The sequence below is a fragment of the Sinohyriopsis cumingii genome, chromosome 6 (assembly GCF_028554795.1).
Source record: "Sinohyriopsis cumingii isolate HCF-2022 chromosome 6, ASM2855479v2, whole genome shotgun sequence".
Classification (NCBI taxonomy): domain Eukaryota; kingdom Metazoa; phylum Mollusca; class Bivalvia; order Unionida; family Unionidae; genus Sinohyriopsis; species Sinohyriopsis cumingii.
In genome coordinates, this window is record NC_142966.1 from 39,596,603 (window position 1) to 39,617,255 (window position 20,653).

The 20,653-nt window shown below is 37.4% G+C and overlaps 1 protein-coding gene across 1 annotated transcript in view; it reads left to right on the plus strand.

Moving 5' to 3' along the window:
* Positions 1 to 19,267, plus strand: part of LOC149796753 (UPF0462 protein C4orf33 homolog) — a 56,068-nt gene extending 36,801 nt beyond the window's left edge. Inside the window, exon 6 of the mRNA XM_089961407.1 lies at positions 19,148 to 19,267. Coding sequence (XP_089817533.1) covers positions 19,148 to 19,252 — 105 coding nt within the window. The 3' untranslated portion in view covers positions 19,253 to 19,267. The remainder of the gene's footprint in view (positions 1 to 19,147) is intronic.
* The last annotated feature ends 1,386 nt before the right edge of the window (positions 19,268 to 20,653 follow it).

The following is a 20,653-nucleotide window of genomic DNA, read 5'->3' on the forward strand; positions in this document are numbered from 1 at the left end:
GTAATCTAAAACATCTTCGAAGATAATCTCACAGACAAGATCTTCTCATAGGGTAACAAGCAGTTTTTGAGAGGATGTACGGTAAAGAAAACAACGTGCAGTGGGGTCACACCAGCAATAATGCCTCATTACTCTCTGTGCACTGTCGCCAAAATACACACAGACAACCACACCATAAAACTAGTATGCTAAAGAATAAGCAATTTCCTTTAGTTCCACACCAATAATGCCTAAATCTAACTCGTGTATTATCACCAAAATGAAAGAAAAAGAAATGCTCTAATAATGGACAGGGGACTACTTTCGTGTGTACTGAACCTAAAAGTAATAATTGTGACGTAGTCCAAATGCTGTCTGGGTTGTGCAAGTGGTCTATGGGAAGTAACTCGATAAACAAACTCTTCAGTAATGAAAACTACTATATATTTAACAGTTTTACAGAGAAAGGTGACCGTATGTTGAGAAGTGCAGTACCTTGTGAACGGCGCCAGATGTGTCTATCTACGTGTGCTTGCTTAGTAAGTTCAGGATTATGTCGTTGCAGTAAGTTCAGCAAGTGTGTTGGTCAATACCGTTTTGTGTTTTGGATGATACAGTGAAGTTAAATATTGGTCACATAATGAAAAAGTCTTCTTAGTTGGTTAAACGATTTACAGTTCAAACTAGTCCGAGTTTCCTCTAACCCTTGCCACCCCTTTTTTTTTAATATTTGGACATTTATGTTGGGGTGTAGGGTCAGAGTAAATTCCCTATCAAAAAGTTGGTGTCGGCATAGGGTAGCCGGTTACTAGCCGGTCTAGCAAACTAAGACGACCGTTAATCGAGATAAACCTGCATGAAATTGATACGAATATGATTTATTTTCTCAAAAATAGCGAATATATCATTCGTTATATCTTTAATCCGCTGACAGACAAGATGTAACTGCAGCGTTGATGAAATTTGACCTGGAACTCGCTAGTTTCCTTCCGAGTCACATGACTACACAAATCTCGCAACCTACATGTCAATGACATCAGAGGTCCAATAATCACGTGATATCAACACTATACCATTTCGAAAGTTGTTGTACATAGAATTCGAAAATATTAAAAGTCACGTAATACTTGTACATAAATACATGTATAATGTATATTTCATTCACAACATATTTATTCTGAGAACATCGACTAGAAACCTGTCGGTATCGCAGCAAGGTGGAGAAAATCAGATTGATCAAGTTCTAAGCACGTGTCGGCAATATATTTTGTTGGTATCACGTGACTACCGCACTATCCTGAGCAGCAGGGAGGGCGAACAGACCTAGGGGTTCCGACAAAAAATAATCCCTCCACAGAAATCTAATCCGGAGAAAGGTTCTATTTACCGAATAAAGGCTTCCTGAAAGAGTTACATCTTTATTGACCCTCAATCTGAAAATAAAACCTTAGTTCGAAGATCTAGCTGCAGAATAATATTGTTCATGATTTTTTATTTATCTCTGATTACATTTTGACGACCGACTAGAGGTAGACGCCCTCCCTGCTGCTGTCGTGTTTAAATGGATTTTGAGATTTCAATTTCAAGATACAAAATGAAAATAAAATAACATGGATGTTGGAGAATCACTTAGTTCAAGAATAGCACGAGAGCGACTAAAAGCAATAGAAGAGTATCTACCAGTGCAAAAAGAAGTCAAGAAGAAAATACAGGCTGTTAAAAGAGCAAAGGAGTGATTCGCTGAGACAACGCAGGAACTATTTAAACCAGTGACCAAAGCAACCGAGAAGGCTTTCTTAGGCGATATAAAAGATTCTGAGGCAGCGAAAGAGGCAGTGAAAGAAGGAATTCTACCTATGTTGAAAAGAATTGAAAAACAAACCATTGCTAAGATCCGTACCGTTGACAGATTCATCGGTGAAATACTAACAGAAATAAAAGCAATGGCAGATGTCAACGCTCTTGCTAGATTCGCCTTTGACTCATTTAATCAACGAAGAAATATTTTAAAACCTGAATATATCAACAGTGTCACTGGTCGCGAAAAATGGTATAAATGGATCTACTATGTGTATCGTAACACTAATAAAATTGATCCTGGGTATTATGATTATATTAATACGATAAAAGGATTTGGAAAAGCACCTCGATCTGCACAGCAACCTCAACCTGTGGCACAACCTCAACCTGTGCAACCGCCTCAACCTAAGGAGGAACCTGAATTTATGCCGCATACTATATTTAAAAAGACTACTCTTCAAGATATCAAAGATGAGAAAAAATTCATCGAGATAGCTAAAAAACACCATGAGATCGATAAATATGTAAAAAAGAAATATATGGGGAAAAAACCTGCATTGGCAGAGTGGATTGTGATGTTGTATTTTGCTTCCAAAAAATCAAAAGTATATCCTAATGATCCAGATTATAAAAAATTTCATAATAAAATAGAAGCTCAGGCTGCGGAGGAAGAATCATTTAAAACAACTGAGGTAAAAGAAGAAGAAGAAATTGTTATCCCAGAGGACGAATCGAGGATGAGCGGCGAAATTGCTTCTAGATATTTTATTCATGATGTTTAAGCTGATATTAAAGAAGATGAAAATGAATTAGTGCGTTTAGCTGTGAATGAATATGAAAATAGAAATAATTATTTGAGAAAAGAATATCATGACAAACGTCTATCTCTTGATGATTGGATTGCTTTGTTGTATTTTGCTAGAAAAAATGAAGCTGTTAATCTCGAAGATAAAGGATATGATGATTTTAGGGATGAAATTTATATCATGAAAAAAAATATTGAAAAAAAAGAAGAAGAAAAGGAAAAAAAACCAGTTGTTTTTTTTTTGCATCACTTTGGGGTGGTCCAAAAAAAGGTAGCGGATATACTATCTGTCCCGATAGCGTCGTTAATGATGTATCTCGGCTGGAGGTTCTTTTTGGAGGGAAACGAGCTGGAAATAACTCACACGAAATAATAAACGAAGCAACAGATATCTGTCGAAGATTGTTTCAAGGAAAAATCATCGACGTATCTATTTATCGCGATCTTATTGATGAACTCGTAGACGATTATCACAGTGATTAAATAATTAGATTATAAATAAAGATGATCGTGCATAAAAGTCATCAGAGAGCGATACAGGCTCGCATCATGAACTCAAGGTTACCTGTATACAAATTCAAATACGGATCGGGGATAGGCGATTCGATTATCAAATTTTTCACTCGAATAGCTCCTAAGGTTGGTCCGTTAGCTAAACAGCTATCGTCGAAAGCCATAGGTGTTGTTCGCGACAAAGTCATAGGCACCATTGGCGATGCTACCAGCAAAGCATATGACGCTATTAAAGATAGAATACTGCGACTGGTGAGTGTGAAACCAAAAGCCGCGGATAAATTGCCTGTTACGGCTGAGATGCCTAGCGGCATCAGCAAGATCATAAATAACGCAGCTAATCAAAAACTAGCGACGCTAGCGTTAGAACAGGTACAACCACAACAAGAGACTGGTACCTCTGCATTCGGAGGGCGTCTTCGTTTTAGACGATAAAAATATTTTATTAATAAGTATGTTCTCGCGTGCATCTAATGAAGCTTTTAAATTGGATGAACCAGCAGAGAGAGACGACTCAGTGCGAGACTACCAGTATTACTCGTACGACGCAATAACACCAAACAGCAGTAGCAGAATCGAATTACAAGTACAAGATACAACAAGATATTTTCTACCGTGTGAGGCATTTATCGAGGTGGTTAGTAAAATCGTGGAAAACGATAACACCAATTATGATGCAGCTGTCAATGTTGGATTAGTCAACAACGGTATTATGGCGCTATTTAAGAGTGCAGCGTATATGATCGATGGCAGAGAAATCGAATCAATAAACGACAACGTTGATGTGGCAACCACAATAATAGGCCTAGCGAGATACTCAGATGATTTCACTAGATCGGCTGGTCCTACCATGATGTTCACCAAAGATAATTCAGATAATGCTGATATTAATCCATTTAGACTCGTGCAATTGATTGCTAATTCTGCTGCCGATGCGGTGGCTGGGGTAACAATAGATAAACCAACCGCGGTCTTCCCAGTGGCTTATGATTCTAATGCAAAATATAATCTCGGATTTGCCACTCGTACAGCTATGTTATCAGGTGATAGTAAAAGATTTTCATGCGCTATCCCGCTGTCGCATATATTTGGTTTTTGCAGAGATTTTAGAAAAGTCATATTTGGAGCCAAACACACTGTTGTCCTCTATCGAAAAGGTGACAGCAACGACGCTCTCTGGAGGACTGGAGCTGCAGATAACAATGGTAAAATTGTATTAGAAAAACTAACTTTGTGGATGCCTTCGATGACACCATCGATAGAAGAGGAAAGAAATTTGTTATCGTTTATGAATCAAGGCGGTAAATCAGTGATGTCGTGGCTGACGACGTACACAGATAGCATCCAGAATAACATCAAGGGCAATTTTACCTGGCATATAGCATCACAGCAGGGTGTATCTGCACCAAGACATATCTTTGTGGCTCTTCAACGAGCTAACCGAGTAGGTGATCAAACTCAAACTCATATGATTTTCGATCATTTTAATGTTAGTGATGTATCACTGAGGATAAACGGACATCAAGAACCAATTGAAGAGATTCAGCTAAATTACGCAGAGGGTTTAGTAGCACGTGGTTATCATCGTTTGTGGAGCTATATGGGTCGAGATCAAAATATTGATACCGGATTGCAAATATCTCAGTTAGATTTTAAAAAATACTATCCGATCTATTACTTTTCACTGGAACACATTGATTTGATAAAACAATCTGTCGTTGATATTCATTTTAAGGCCAGAGTCGGTCCACTTGATATAGCTCAACCTAATGCAGTTACTCAATACAGAGCCATTGCTGTCATACTCAGCGATAGAACCATGATTCTCGAGGGTATCGAAGGCAGAATGAGGATCACTGATGCTCCTGTACAGAAAATGTGATTTAAATCAATTATAGATTTATAAATGTCGTATGAACATGTTAGTGTGACTCTGACTTCGGGTCAGATAAAAAACTCCAATCAGAATTAGCAAAAAAATGTGGGACAAAATTGACGCTGAAACATAATCAGATTCAAGGTGGTCCAACTAAACTGTCCATAACAAAAATGCAACAAAAACATTTCAATAAAGCTAAGTCATCTAATACCGGAACACAAATCGCGCTATCTCCGGCTGCTATAAAGGATATGATTAAGGTAGGTGGTATTTTCCCTCTATTAGCTGCGATACCAGCATTAATAGCTGCGGCTGCACCAGCTGTAGCAAAGGCTGCCGCGTTAGGTGCGGTCGGATATGCAGGTCATAAACTAGCACAAAAAGTCACCGGTGGACGATATGGTAAAAAAAAGGACGAGGACTCCGATTACCAGGGACACCTCCATGGTACTACGGGAAAGGAGTTCCTCTACCAGGAACCCCCGCGGTGTGGTACAGAAGATAACACCGATGTCAAATTACGATTTAATTAATGCGGCTAAAAAACAAAAAATAAAATTTTTCAGAGGTGTATTTATGCGAGATCAATTACCAGCTCATCCGAATAAATATGAGACAAGGATTATAAATCTTGACAGCAACGCCGGACCAGGTACTCACTGGGTAGCGTACGCTATTAATCCGCGCGAGATTATCTATGCTGACTCATACGGGTTAGCCCCACCTATAGAGGTTTTAAAATATGTAGCTCAACTGAATACTCCAACGTGGTACTCTACGCTGCCAATACAAACACTAACTGATCCTCCGATATGTGGTGATGAAGCAATCAATATCCTATCAGCGATATCCAGGTCAGAAAAACCCTATCATAAAACAGTACACGAGTATACATCAGATAAATTAGATAAAAAACAAAGAGCATAATGGTGGACATCTACGGTAGATCTCTGTTAACAAGAACAATAAGAAAAATACTAGAGAGAGAAAAATTTGATACCGGTGATTTATCAAGATACGCTACGAAGGACGATGTTAACAATATTTTATCGTTAGCAGAAGCAGATCCTGGTGAGGTTGCTGTCTTTTAGGATGAATACGGAAAACTAAAGACGAGCAACGTAAAAATGAGTGATATAATCAAACGAAACGAATACGACACTCACTTGGTTGATTTTAACGCTGTTAAAGAAGACACCAGGAAAAATGCTAACGCCGCCGAGAGAAATCGCGGAAACATCGAGATCATATCCGGTCAGATGCTCCGAATGGCTAGCTCAGATGATGTTGATAAAATCAATAAAAAAACTCGCTGTCGTTAATACCTCGGTTGATGGTAAAATCGATCTTAGCAAAATTCCATCAGCGATGAAAGATTTATTCATCAATCTAACGCCTGCTATTGCATCAGGAGTATTCATCTGGGAACACACAAAAAATACTTTTTTCAAATACAAAGCACCTGTTACCGGCGCATACAGAATAAATATTTTTTCCTCAGAGAGATTCAGAATCAACTGTGATAAATACAGATGGCGTCATGGTACAGAAAGATTTCTCAGCGTGCTAAATATTTTGTTAAATAAAGATGTTGAGGAAGTATTTAGATTCGAACCCGCTGTTGCTGATAAAGAAAAATATGTACCACCGACAACGCCAATACCTATATGGTGGTGTATAGAGTTTATCGCTGAGACACCTCCTTCATTTAGTTTTTGATCGATAAATATAATGGAATACAGGTACAGTCAAGCTCGTGCGTGGCAGATGTCGTTGAAAAACATCATCGACGTCTATCAGGTAAAAATAAAAAAAATACCAACGCAGATTAGTTATCATCGATGTTGCTGTTTATTCTGTTTCAGAGGTCATAGCTGGTGCTGGTATAATTCTATCTGCGTTAACTATGACCGCTCCTGTTGTTATCACGGTAATTGTTTCTACAACGACTACCCTAGCTGGTGTATTTGGTATCATAACAAAAAAGATATCTTCGTGTACTAACACAAAATTAACCACATATAAAGATAAACTAAATACAGCATCGGCGGCGTACTCCAAATTATCTTTGTTGTTATCAGAAAGTCTTAACGACGGCGTTATTTCCGACGTAGAATTCGCGCTGATATCCAAGATTTATAATCAAGCGATTAAAGTTATCAATATAAATAATGACCGAGCTACTTCAACAGATTGCAACGAACACGACTGTGACAAGAACAACAATGATTTCAGCTAGTTCAACTAAACCTGAATTCAGTATTATTTTTCCTACTCCTATTTTTATCGACGAGATAGCACTGGCTCAGTTACACGTCTATTACAGCTGGCCAAATATCAGATCAAAAACATTCAATGGACTACATTCGAATAATTCTTTTGTTTTTGCTTATAAAAACAGACCCGATGGTACTCCTGATTGGAATGTGGTTGGATTACCAGCGATTAGTTATCAGATCGATCAGATCAACGATGAGCTCATACACAGAATAAAAAATATAACAGGATCCGATCCCGGAATAAAGATAACTGTGCACGAACCAACATCAAAATCGATTATTGAGATAAGCTCGAATTATCAGTTGGATATCTACGCTAGTTCAATAAGAACCATACTAGGTTGGCCTGAGATCAAACCACCAGAACAACCAATACCGCCAGAACCTTGTAAGGAATATTTCATCACGAGTGATAAATTGAGTCGCGGAGTAAATCTCAGTTTCATGGGAAAATTAAGAGATTTAGAGGAAACAAAAAGATTCGAATCCTCTGAAAGAAATCGCGACCATGGATATATTTTCCGAGGAAAGGATGATATGATGTGGACTTTTCGAGCTTCGCGGACTAACTATTATCGAGATGTCGATGAATTTTCTCTTGAATTTGATGACGTCGTCAAATGGATCAAAGAAATCATCGAGGAACATGAGAGACAATTACAAACGCTGCGGAGATTTTTTGATGAGTGTATCTTTGATTCAGCGGCTTCATGTGAAAAAATTCGCGATCAAATACAGAGGTTGAATTATTTGCAAAGTAGTATATTTAGAATCAATAAACTACTGAATCTCGTAGTATTTTACGATTCTACTTCTTCCATGAAGGAAAGATTTATTGACGCATATTCACTAAGAGAAGAAGATGGTTCAGAAAAATTATACGATTTTCCTGCATATATATTAATGTAGCCGAAATGCAAAAATCTCTCACTAATACCATCGAAAAAAAGTTTTCCGAGTTCCATGATGCATGGAGAAAAAAACTACCACCACCATCTATTCTTAAACGCGATAACGCCGAGGATGGTACCGGTAGGCATCTCTCACCTGAGATAGTCAATATAACCACCACCATCGCGGTAAATCTTAATTGTGATATCATCGAGAACAGCTACATCGCTGATGCGTCTGTTTCTGATCAGGCGAAGCAGGGATTTGTTTTGTATTCATTTTCACCAAAGGATCCACCAGGATTTCTGCTGATACAAGAACCAATCAATCCTGTTTATCTCAGATGCCATAATAGATTGTTTCAGCATGTAAATTTTTCCCTGACTGATCAATCCGGACATCTGCTCGATATACGCGGAGAAACACTGAGTATAAATCTATTAATAAAATCATAAAAATAAAAAATATTTATAAATCTGTAGATTTTAGTGGATTTTTTGTTTTTTTTAGTGATTTTTTGTAAAATTCAGTGAAATTTGACTGTTTTGATTGATTTTTTTGACTATTTTGACTATTTTGCTTATTAGATGAGTTACCCAACCTGGTCGTTTCTCTAATTGATTTCAATTAGAAGAAATACAAGAGTCAATAAAAACCAGTAAAAATCGACCAAAATCGACAAAAAACTGTCAACATTAACTCAAAATTAACTCAAAATTAACTCAGAAAACAATCAAAATAGTCAAAAATCAATGGTTTTTATTGACTCTTGTATCATCTCTTATTGAAATCAATTAAAGAAACAGATACCCTACTTAACCTATCTAATGAGTGAAATCGACCAAAATGGTCAAAAATCAACCAAAATGGTCATTTTTTCGTCCAAAATAGCCAAAAATCACTGAAAATAACAGAAAAAATATTTACAGAAAAAATAAAATATTTACAGAAAACAAAATAAAATATTTATTGTTTTTCACCACCTATCAATCTTCGCAATTGTCGTGCGCGTGTATCTATTGTCTTTTTGGACTCGTATTCATCAGATAACGATGATCGAATCTTTTCAACGACACGTGCTAACGGAGCAAAATCACCTATACCAGCTTCATCAATGTTAATGAGCGATTTATACATCGCAGATTGTATTTTTTTTATGAGTCTGTATTCGGACGACAGTGTGTACCTGTTCTCTTGTTTGTGTTGCATTATAGTATCAAAATCAGCAGCGATCTTATCAGAATCTAAATCATCTGATAATTGTCTTTCTTTTGTTTTTAATGCTTCAATAGATTTTATTATCTCTTTGATATTTTCTTGATTCATATTCATAAATAAATTTTATTTATCTAATATGAGGGGAAAGTAAGAGAATTTGATCCAGCTACCGGATTTATATGAGAAGGTTGATTTACATTTCCCCTCTGCAACAAACCGTACTGAATTAGGAAAAATACCGAAATATTTTGCAGCAGAGTACATAGATTGGAAATATAAATCTTCGTTGGTTTCTGTATCAACCGATTTAACAGCTCTTGGAATCTTTCTTCCGTAACCAGCATCGCCCTTTGCAGCGTTTTCACTTTGTGTTATTGCTTGCAGATTTTCTATAGAATTATTCAATTTATCTCCGTCGATGTGATCTATCACCATACCGTGCTTAATTGGTCCATGAAAACATTCATAAATAAATCTGTGACTAAGATAGTGACGATCTCCTGCGTTAAAATGAAGATATCCAGAATTAATAACACCACCACCAACCTTATTTTTTGTTTTGCAATTTCTGATGGTACCATCAGCTGATGCTTCGTAGCTATCGTAGATCGGATGTTTCATGAATATGGCATTCATTATATATATTCCATTTGTCTAAATCAAAGTTTGTCTGAGAACCTACTCAAATAATCCTCCTCACATTTGATAGCAATATTGCTATCAGGAGATTTTTTGTCGTAGTGTCTTTTTAATTCTCTGTATCTTTTTCCACCACATTCTGCACATATTCTAGTCTTTTCCCGAATTCCAATATCACATCTGATGCATCTCGTAGGACCAGTTCCATCTCGCTTTATATAAGCTAAATGTATTTCGCAGTATTCTTTTCTGCATGATCTGCCGCAACAAGTAAACGAACCAACCATAAGCCATTTACAATTGTTCATATTTATTTAAAGATATACTTGTTTAAAATATAACAAAATGGTTTTTGATCTCGACGAAGCAGAATATATCATTCCTGAAGTAGATCAGGCTAAGAAAGAATTTTACGATGATGGAGCAGCTCATGTATTGTCGACGTGGAAAGCAGCTGATATTGATAATACGATGAACGATACACGAGCTAAAAAGATAATTAGCTCACTCAGTAACGATAAATATATATTCAGAATAAAATTTATTGTGAATAACGAGAACGACGTTTGGATTACACGCGATAAACGCGATCCAGTGATCAATGGAAAAAAATCTGTCACGGTGAGTAATAATTCTAAACCAGGATTACTAACAGGAATAGATAAACCGTATTATATACGAGCATATCCGGTAGCAGCTGTTGTTTATGGCATTTACAGATTAAATAAACCTGTTGCTGAGAATCTTGCTAAGATGAAAATGTCGGTGAAGATCAATTGTGTAGCTGAGCGAGTCATAGAACACTTCACGAACATAAAACGAGGGGACGGATTAACAGATCTAAGAAAAGAAAAAATAAATGACTGGGCGGAATCAGTTGCTGATGGTGCATCAGTAAGTGACGTTGCTGTATTATCAGCGAAACTCAAATTCCCTATAACAGTGAAAACGATATCGGGTGAAATATTATATTCTTCTGCGTATAAATCCAAAGGAGCTCCTATTGAGATAATTGATCACAATTCTCATGCTTGGAGTAGCGCAGTAACTGTTTTTCCTCGAGATCGCGTTATCAAATTCTATTCTGCGGATGCGGGAAATATGTTCGATTTTATTTATGAAGTAAGTAAATCAGATCCAGTATCTGTTGGGTTGTTCTCCAGCGATGATCGATACGATCAGTTCGTCAGACCCAACGGAGATACATATCGAAGTAAATCTTTACATAATTCTATGACGGAGATAGCAGAAAAATATTCAGTAAATAAAGAATTACTTGTTAATTGTTTCACGATTCCATCTGTTGTTGCTCATGCAGCAAGAGAGAAAAATTCATGGAAGCCAACCAGAAAAGATTTTCTTAAAGATATTCAGCAGAGTTGCGTCGAATATGGTCATGGTGGATTATGGAACACAAAATACAATTTTATTGATATGATTTCGTTTGACATGATAGCATGTTATCCAGGTAGTTTTTTGGGGATGGGAGAATGCAAAAATACTTCACTCAGTTTGGTCATCCTTGTGATGAAATGACCAGGATATCAATTAACGGTCCGTTGCCAGATTTCCCCCTAACAGGATTCGCAAAGGTTACATCATTCAAGTTTTCTTCAGGGTTACATAAAATATGCTACGTTTGGTTTGGTAAACACTTTTCAGAACAACGTTGGGTTCCGATAGTGTTATTGAGATATATGTTAGATTCTGCTATGTTAACGTCGTTGACGGTCAGCGAAGCAATTATTTCGTATCAGAAACAATTTGATGCTTGGTTACCAACTGAACACGATGACGCAAAAGATTTAGGTAGAAAAATAATCGGCAAATTCACCCAGGGTGGTGCTTATGATCATCAGGGACGTAATTGTAGATTGATCATGGATGAAGCTGAATTAGATTTTATAATAGCTGATACCGCTGAGAGAGGCATATTTTGCAGCAGAGAGGATGTTTATGTCGCAGATGGAACAAAACTCTGTACCGTGGTCAATTATCTTGAGGGAGAATCACCTCAGTTTGTTCATCTAAGATCATCAATGTTAGCGTATGCGAGTATAAATCTTTTATCGATGATAAACAGATTTCCTGATACCGCGGTTAGAGTAGCTACAGATTCGTTTTCTATTGATAAAAAATATCTACCGGAGTTAGAAAAACTAACCGGAGATGGATCATGGGGAACATGGCGAGTAAAGGATGAATATATTCTACATCACTGTGAAGATGCTGACGTAGCTGATGAAGAAAAATACTACTCAGATAGCGTATCAGAAACATCGGCAGCACCATCTGTTTATGATCCCGCTGCAAGATATAAAATGGTCTACATAAATGGACCGGGTGGATCAGTAAAACAACTAGAATGATAGAATTACTTAAGAACTCTGATGTGGTTGTTCTGACACCAACACACAGATTAGCAAGAGAGATGAAACAACGAGAAGTCAATTCGTGTACGTATCACAGTTTTTTCAAATATAATGGTGGTACATGGAGTCCGTCTAGGATGGGAGAAAAATACATAAATAAAACTATTATTTGGGATGAGATTTGTACAGTACTCGCTGGTACACTAAAAATGTTTCTAGAGTGGCTATTAACAAAAAATACTGCCATAATAATGTGCGGCGATCATGGTCAACCAAATCCTATTGATGGTGAATCTCCTCACGAGTGGTTGAAGGGGTTTGTTGACTACTATGAGGAGGTCGACACCGATTACACTGGTCAACAGTGAAATCATTACTGACTTGAAAAGGCCCTAATCTGTAGTATTTTGGTGTGCCGAACACGAATATAACCGTGAAAAATTTGTATTGGCTCTCGTTTTGAAGATATTCATATACCTCATTTTCTATGTTTCACTGTGTAAATTTCTCCAGTAGGACTGCAGCAACATCCGGAATAATGATGTAACATTGCATAATACCATCATGCTCACATCATCCACAGTTGATTGCATCATTTTCTGATGCAATGCAATACTAATGCCATGCGGCTGCTGAAGTAAGTTGACGTCAGCAGTGTACTATACATGTGTAGGCCTATTATACTAATGCCAGGCGGCTGCTGAAGCTGACGTAAGCAGTGTACTATATAAAGCCCAATCAGATAGGTTCAGCATTTAAAATATTTTAGACGTTGTGCGAGACAGTTCAAGCTACTGTTACATAAAACTTATTATTTTATCCATTTACGTACAATAAAGAACAGTAATGCCTCGAAAGTGTGTTAATACCGCGGACAATTTTTGCTATATTTGTGGGGAAGTGACATTTGCCAACCAGAAGAAAAGTATCAATTCTCAAGTGAAGAAGGCATATCATCTTTACTTCGGATGCAAGGTTGGTGACCAAGACAAGCCTTGGGCTCCGCATATATGCTGTGCTACATGTACAACACAGCTTTCACAGTGGTTGAATTGCAAAAGGTCATCAATGCCGTTTGCAGTCCCAATGGTGTGGAGAGAGCCAAGCAACCACCTAAATGACTGTTACTTCTGCTTGGTTCCTCCTCTTTCCGGCTGAATAACGAAGCGAAAGAAGTCGAGAATAGTCTACCCAAACATTCCGTCTGCATTGAGACCAGTTCCACATGGTGAGGGACTTCCTATTCCAGAACCTCCAGCAGAATATTCTCTTGATTCATCTGACGAAGACAAAGGTGAGTCGACCTGTTCTTCTCCTGGTCCATCAGCATGCAGTGATCCAGATTTTCACTGTGGTGCATCATCAACCCCACACAGAATAACACAGGAAGAACTAAATGACCTGATTCGTGATTTGGACTTGTCAAAGAACAAGGCAGAATTGCTAGGATCAAGACTCCAACAATGGAATCTTCTAGAAGAAGATGTCACAATTACTGCATATCGAAAGCGCCACCAGCAATTGGAGCCTTTCTTCAGAAAGGAAAGTAATCTGATATTCTGTTCCGATATTGAGGGCCTCATGAATGCTTTAAAAATCACTCATGACCCACAAGAATGGAGACTATTTGTGGACTCTTCGAAACTGAGTCTCAAGGCTGTGCTTTTGCACAATGGAAACATTCTTCCATCTATTCCAGTAGCTTATGCTGTCCACATGAAAGAGACATACGATAACTTAAGGCAGCTACTGAATTCCATTGAGTATAACAAGTACAGCTGGCACCTCTGTGGTGATTTGAAGGTAGTTGCATTTTTAATGGGACTGCAGCAAGGATATACAAAATACATGTGTTTCTTATGCGAGTGGGATAGCCGAGCAAGGGAAATGCACTACATGAGGAAGGAATGGACTCACAGGCAGAATGTAGCCATTGGAGAGAAGAATATCCAACACCCAGCTCTGGTTGAGGCTCAGAAAATCTTGCTACCACCCCTTCACATCAAACTAGGTTTGATGAAGAACTTCGTGAAAGCCATTGACCGGACTTTGCCAGCATTCCGATACCTGCATGAAAAATTCCCTCGACTCAGCGAAGCAAAGATTAAAGAGGGACTTTTTGTGGGTCCTCAGATTCGAGAGCTTTTCAAAGATGACCGGTTCAACAACTTGCTGGAAGGTGACGCGAAACAAGCATGGAATGCTTTTCGCCTAGTTTCTACAAACTTCCTCGGAAATGTTAGGGCAGAAAACTATAAGGAACTAGTAGAAGACATGTTGATGAAGTATAAGAAACTTGGCTGCAATATGTCTCTAAAGATTCACTTCCTTCATTCCCATTTGGATTTCTTTCCTAGCAACTGTGGTATTGTTAGTGATGAACACGGCGAACGTTTTCATCAAGATATCGCAACAATGGAACAAAGATACCAGGGAAAATGGTCCACTACAATGCTGGCTGACTACTGCAGGACACTCCTCAGAGATGCTCCCGAACAGCTGTACAAGAGACAGGCGAAGAAATCTAAGATGTAGTCAATGACTTGATTTTTTATAGGTAGGCTATTACAGTTGACCTTTTACTATTGGAATGCATTTCGTTATGTAAACATTAATTTCTTGCAGATTACAAAAAAACTAGAGCCAATTTTGCAATTTGACTGTCATATTCGTGTTCAGCACATAAAAATTGATAAGAATTGACTAATTTTATTTCAGTAACATGACTTTTGTAAAAATTTGTTGTCCAGTGTTACAGATCACTTGATGGCAGATTGAGTGAATTTAAAAAACTAATTCGATTAAAATCAAATAAAATTCAATATGATGTAATGAGAGAAGTAATTCCGGAAACATCAATGAAAGATTTCTTATCAATGTGGACGCCAAATGATCTGATAGTAGCTAGCAGAAAATTAATCAGAGATGTTCTTCAACAAAAACTATTCAAGATACATCAAGAAAAATTCCCTCTGATGCCTGTACCGTTATGTTATAGACCAATCGATACCAGATTACAAAATATTGACGTCGATATATCAGGACGGGGTAAGCAGAATCTTGTATTGAATGATATTGTTGTTGTTGATATTGATTTCGTTAATGACATGTTAAGTGCGGAGAAATCACCGTGGACACTGGGATATGCTATGACTATTCATTCTTCACAGGGATTAACTATCTCTGATTGTCGAGTTTGGATTGTAGATGACAACATAGGATGGTCAAATCTAGTGTATTTAGCTGTATCTAGAGTGAGAAAAATATCTCAATTGGGTAGAATCACCTTAGATAGATTAGTTATCAGCGACGAAACGAACGAATACGTGATTTAAAAAAAAATTGTTCAGTTATAAACAATCTGATAAGAAAAATAATCACGAATTTGATTTGGATGTAGATTTCATTTTATCACTGAAAGAAAAACAGGGTAACCACTGTTCTGGTTGTAATTGTGTTATGACTTGGACGTATCAAAAGAATGATTCCAGACAATTCACCGTAGATAGAATAAATAATAATCTGGGACATAACAGAAAAAATGTTACTCTAGCCTGTTTAGAGTGTAACAGACGCGGAATTGATTATTTAAGCGACTGAGGTGGTAACTGAGTATCAGCCGGAATTACTTGTAATTCTTCTCGTGTAAAACCGCGTTGAGGAGCGAAAACATCGAGCATGTAGATAGCTGGTCTACCTGATGATCTCGTTACAGATACTTTTTTGTGTGTCGTTACGCTCCAGATATGATCTGTTGCTCTTTTTCTGCCTCCCCTAGCCTCACCGTGTTTATATAGATACCTAACGATAACATCACCGAGGACCGGTCGAATTGAAAAATCCTTTCTACGGATCGGTATAAAATTTTTTTGTATAGCTATTGCTGGTTTCATATTTATAGCTGTTGTTATCTCGTTATTTATCGCTGAGATAACACTCGGTAGCCTAATGACCCAGTCGCTAGATCTTTTATCCCGAATGAATTCTCTTGCATATTGATAACCAAATAATTTTTCGGCTAGTGTTTTGTTGAATCGCTCAGCAATAGCCTGATCGTTGTGAATATTTACTTTACCGAGTCGTATTGCTACATTCTTTTTGTTCATCAAATAAGTATCAGCGCCAAGGAATTCTCTCCCAGGATCAACCTGAAGTAATCTCGGCCACGTTAATGGACCTCGTTGATATATTTTCTCAAAAGCGTTAGCTACTTCAGTTGCTGTTTTAGTTATTAGCGGCTCAGCTTCTTTGTATCTACTAGCAATATCTACCACGGTTAGTACATATTTGTAGGTCTTATCGTTAACGGTATCATGCGGCAGAAACATTATATCAGCCTGATGAACCTCATTTGGAACGCTGACATCAAAGTGGGCGTATTCTATCAGTTTGGGTGGTGGTAGATAAATCTGCCAGATAGCCTGTTTAGATAACCACGCAGCAGCTACTGATGGTTTTACTTTAGCAGCTTTTGCTAGTTTTTTGATTGCTGATTTACCTTTCCAAAATCCAACAGGAGAATGATAAATCTGTTCCATATAATACTAATTGCCACCTAGAACTAATTTGCCTTTCATAGCGGCATTAATCACCCAGCTGGTTATCTTTCTCTGAGAGTCTTATTTTTTATCGAATTTATCGCATGAAGTAATTTGATGTCAGCTAGATGCCGTTGTTGTAGATCTTTGCTTCGATATTCAATATCGTGAATATAACACGCCCGATCAATTGCATTTACAGGATCCTCACCAGGATTTGGTTGATCTTGATCATTCAATCTGATATCGAGTCTGGTACCTGGTCCGCAGTAATTGTATCCTGGTAGGTGTTTTTCTCCGGGGTATTTGGACCAAAAGAATCCCGGTAACGACGATAATTTTGCTGCGACATCACCTCCGTATTTTCTTCTTTTTTTTTTAATGGTTTTTACTTTAGCTGGTTTTTGATCAGATGAAGAGAATCTAAATTTCTTTGTGCCACATATTTCACACTTACCAGTGACGGCCGATCTATTATTTTTTGTAACGACAGTCGCTACATCTACGGTTGGAGTTCGTGTTCTACACCGCACACAAAATAAATCCATGATATATTTATATCATGAATGTAATTGATTTTTCGGCTACAAAGAAATCTGTTCCAGTGAAACATCATGCTGCGTTACCTAATTCAATGAATGATTATCATAGGACCATCAGGGTCAGGTAAAACACAATTATTGTTGAATCTGATTATGAGATGGCTAAAATGGGACAAATTATATTTAGTTGCACCATCTGTAGACGATCAACGATGTTATCAGGTATTGAAAGAGTTTAATGAAAATGCGGCGTTGTTGAATAACGGTGAGAATATAACTGATTTTATCACTGATGTAGAAGAAGCTCCTTCGGTTGATGTTCTAGATGGTTCGATAAATAATTTGGTAGTCTACGACGATGTCATGTTAGATAAACAATCGAATCCTGCCAGAATATTCTCTCGTAGACGTCATAAAAATACTGATGTTGTTTATGTAACTCAGAGATATACACAGATACCTAAAGTAATTAGAGATAATTGTAACATGTTGGCGATCTTTAACGGTGTAGATACACATACGTTAAGAAATATTCATCAAACGTGGTGTAGCGGCGACATGGACATAAACAAATTCAAAAATTTCTTTGGCCGAGCTCAATCTACGCCGTATGGATTTGTGACGGTAAATTTATGTGATCCACGAACCAGATATCGAGTCGGCCTAGATAGAATATTTTAATGAATCTGAAAATCTTAAAATTCATTTAAACACGACAGCAGCAGGGAGGGCGTCTACCTCTAGTCGGTCGTCAAAATGTAATCAGAGATAAATAAAAAATCATGAACAATATTATTCTGCAGCTAGATCTTCGAACTAAGGTTTTATTTTCAGATTGAGGGTCAATAAAGATGTAACTCTTTCAGGAAGCCTTTATTCGGTAAATAGAACCTTTCTCCGGATTAGATTTCTGTGGAGGGAATATTTTTTGTCGGAACCCCTAGGTCTGTTCGCCCTCCCTGCTGCTAACCTGTGCTCTCCGCTTGTTGAATATGTTGTTTTTTTTTCTCCTCCAAATTGCTGCAACATTTAAAGATTCTGTTAGTTGCTTTTAGAATAAATATTTGTAGAAATTTATGTTCTTTCATTTTTCTGTAAATAGTACGTGACTTTCATTTATATGTTCGATTTGTTTTCCTGCAACAACATTAGACATGAACTATTGTTGATATCACGTGACTATTTGAACTCTGATGTCACTGACATGTAGGTTCGAGATTTGTGTAGCTTTGTGATTCGGAATGCAAATGGTGAGCTCCATGTCAAATTTCATCAACGCCATTGTTCAGGCAGGTCTGTCAGCGGATTAAAGATATAACAAATGCTCTACTCGCAATGTCTGAGAAAATAAATCATATTCGTATCGATTTCATGCAGGCATATCTCGGCGAAAGTTTGCGAGGCCGGCTAGTAAGCGGCTACCCCATGCCGACACCAAATGGTTTCGGCGAATTCCAACTTTTCGACCCTACACCCCAACATAAACGTCCAAATATCAAAAGTGGGGTGGCAAGGGTAAGAGGAAACTCGGACTAAGACCAAACGTATCTTCACCAAAACGTACCGAAGAAATAACGAACCAATGAACGCCGGAACGTACCAAAGTCTAAATGTACTCATAGGTCAGAACGTTACCGTACCAAACTTTAACCGATTTCTGCGATTTATTACAAATAAATTTATTTTTTGCAGTTCACTCACCAAGGTGATACATCAAGGTACATCGGCACATTCGAGACTATTGGCACATTAGCACACCCAAGATCGGAATTCATTCGGAACACTCTATACTTCTGAACTTATGATAGAACTTTGAGGATTATTTGGTATTTAATTCACAATACTGAAAGTTCTTTTAAATTTTCACTTTGTATTCTAGGAAATAAATTATTTGTTGAATTTTACTAAACTTGTTGGTTTTGTTTTTTCTGTTTCTAAAAGACCATAAAGTCATAACATAGACATACAGTAAATAATGATAACTTGGGTTATTAGAGGCTGACACGATAATCCATGCAGCTGATCAGCTTGAATCTTTCAGTCATAATTTTCTTCTGCGTCTCTTTCTGTGAAATGCTGTATTTAATGAGTAATATAAAATCTTTAATTGCCATTAAATTCAAATTTTCCTACAAATTTAGCTTTACATTAATCAGATCAGCGCATAGCAACAAAATCAACTGGAAAAATATGATTACATACTTTTAATAATCTTTGATCATAAGTAGCGATTACATGATTACCTTTTTGCGGGGATGCTAATTATCATTAATAAACACTGGCCGAAAATTGTCAAGTAATATGCGATCTTGCCCTTTAAAATAAACTCTTTACATTAATCTGCTTTAGCGCAATAGCGCTTACCGACATGTGAACTGAAAATATATGCCGACAAACCTGCAAATTCCAACAAAATCTAAATTTTGCGGCGCTTTCTCTGTTCTCAGTCTTTTCGGGATTAAAAAAATATTGTCATGAGCAGTTATTTGTAAGATGCGTACACATGATGCTGTCAGCATCATAACTTGTACATTGCTTTCATCTTTGCGGGAAAGCTGATTATCATAACAAAGCGCGCTCGGAAATGTCCTTGCTAGCCGGAGGGGAAATAAAATCTCAAAGGATAGCATGCTTGTTATATATCGACGGATATTTTCTGCATCAGTGCCCTTAAGTACGTAAACGTTTTAAATTTTACTACCCTATATACTCGCCTATAAGTAGGGTCGTGTTATATGAGCGACATAGTAATAATTTGATAAATCTGAAAGTATTGCTGGAAATTCTGTTTTAGTATATACAACCCCCCCCCCCGTAAATTAAAATATTGATGCGTTGTCATGCCACTATTCAGATCCAGAAATACATATAGGGTACGCACTATTTTTATCTATTTGTTATGGTATTCCTTACGAAATACTTGTACCTACCTTTTCTTGGATTTCAATATTTTGAAAATATTCCATGAGTAGTGAATAGGGGCACTTTACGTACAATGGAAATTAGCATTACAGAGACCCCTGGGTCAGATTACGTACAATGGAAATTTAACATGGCAAAAAATCGTGGGTCAGATTACGTACAATGGGAATTAACATGGGAATAAATCGTGGGTCACTTTACGTACAAGGGGAATTTAACATGTGAATAAATCGTGGGTCTGTCTAACGACAAGGGGAAATTAACATGGGCGAATAG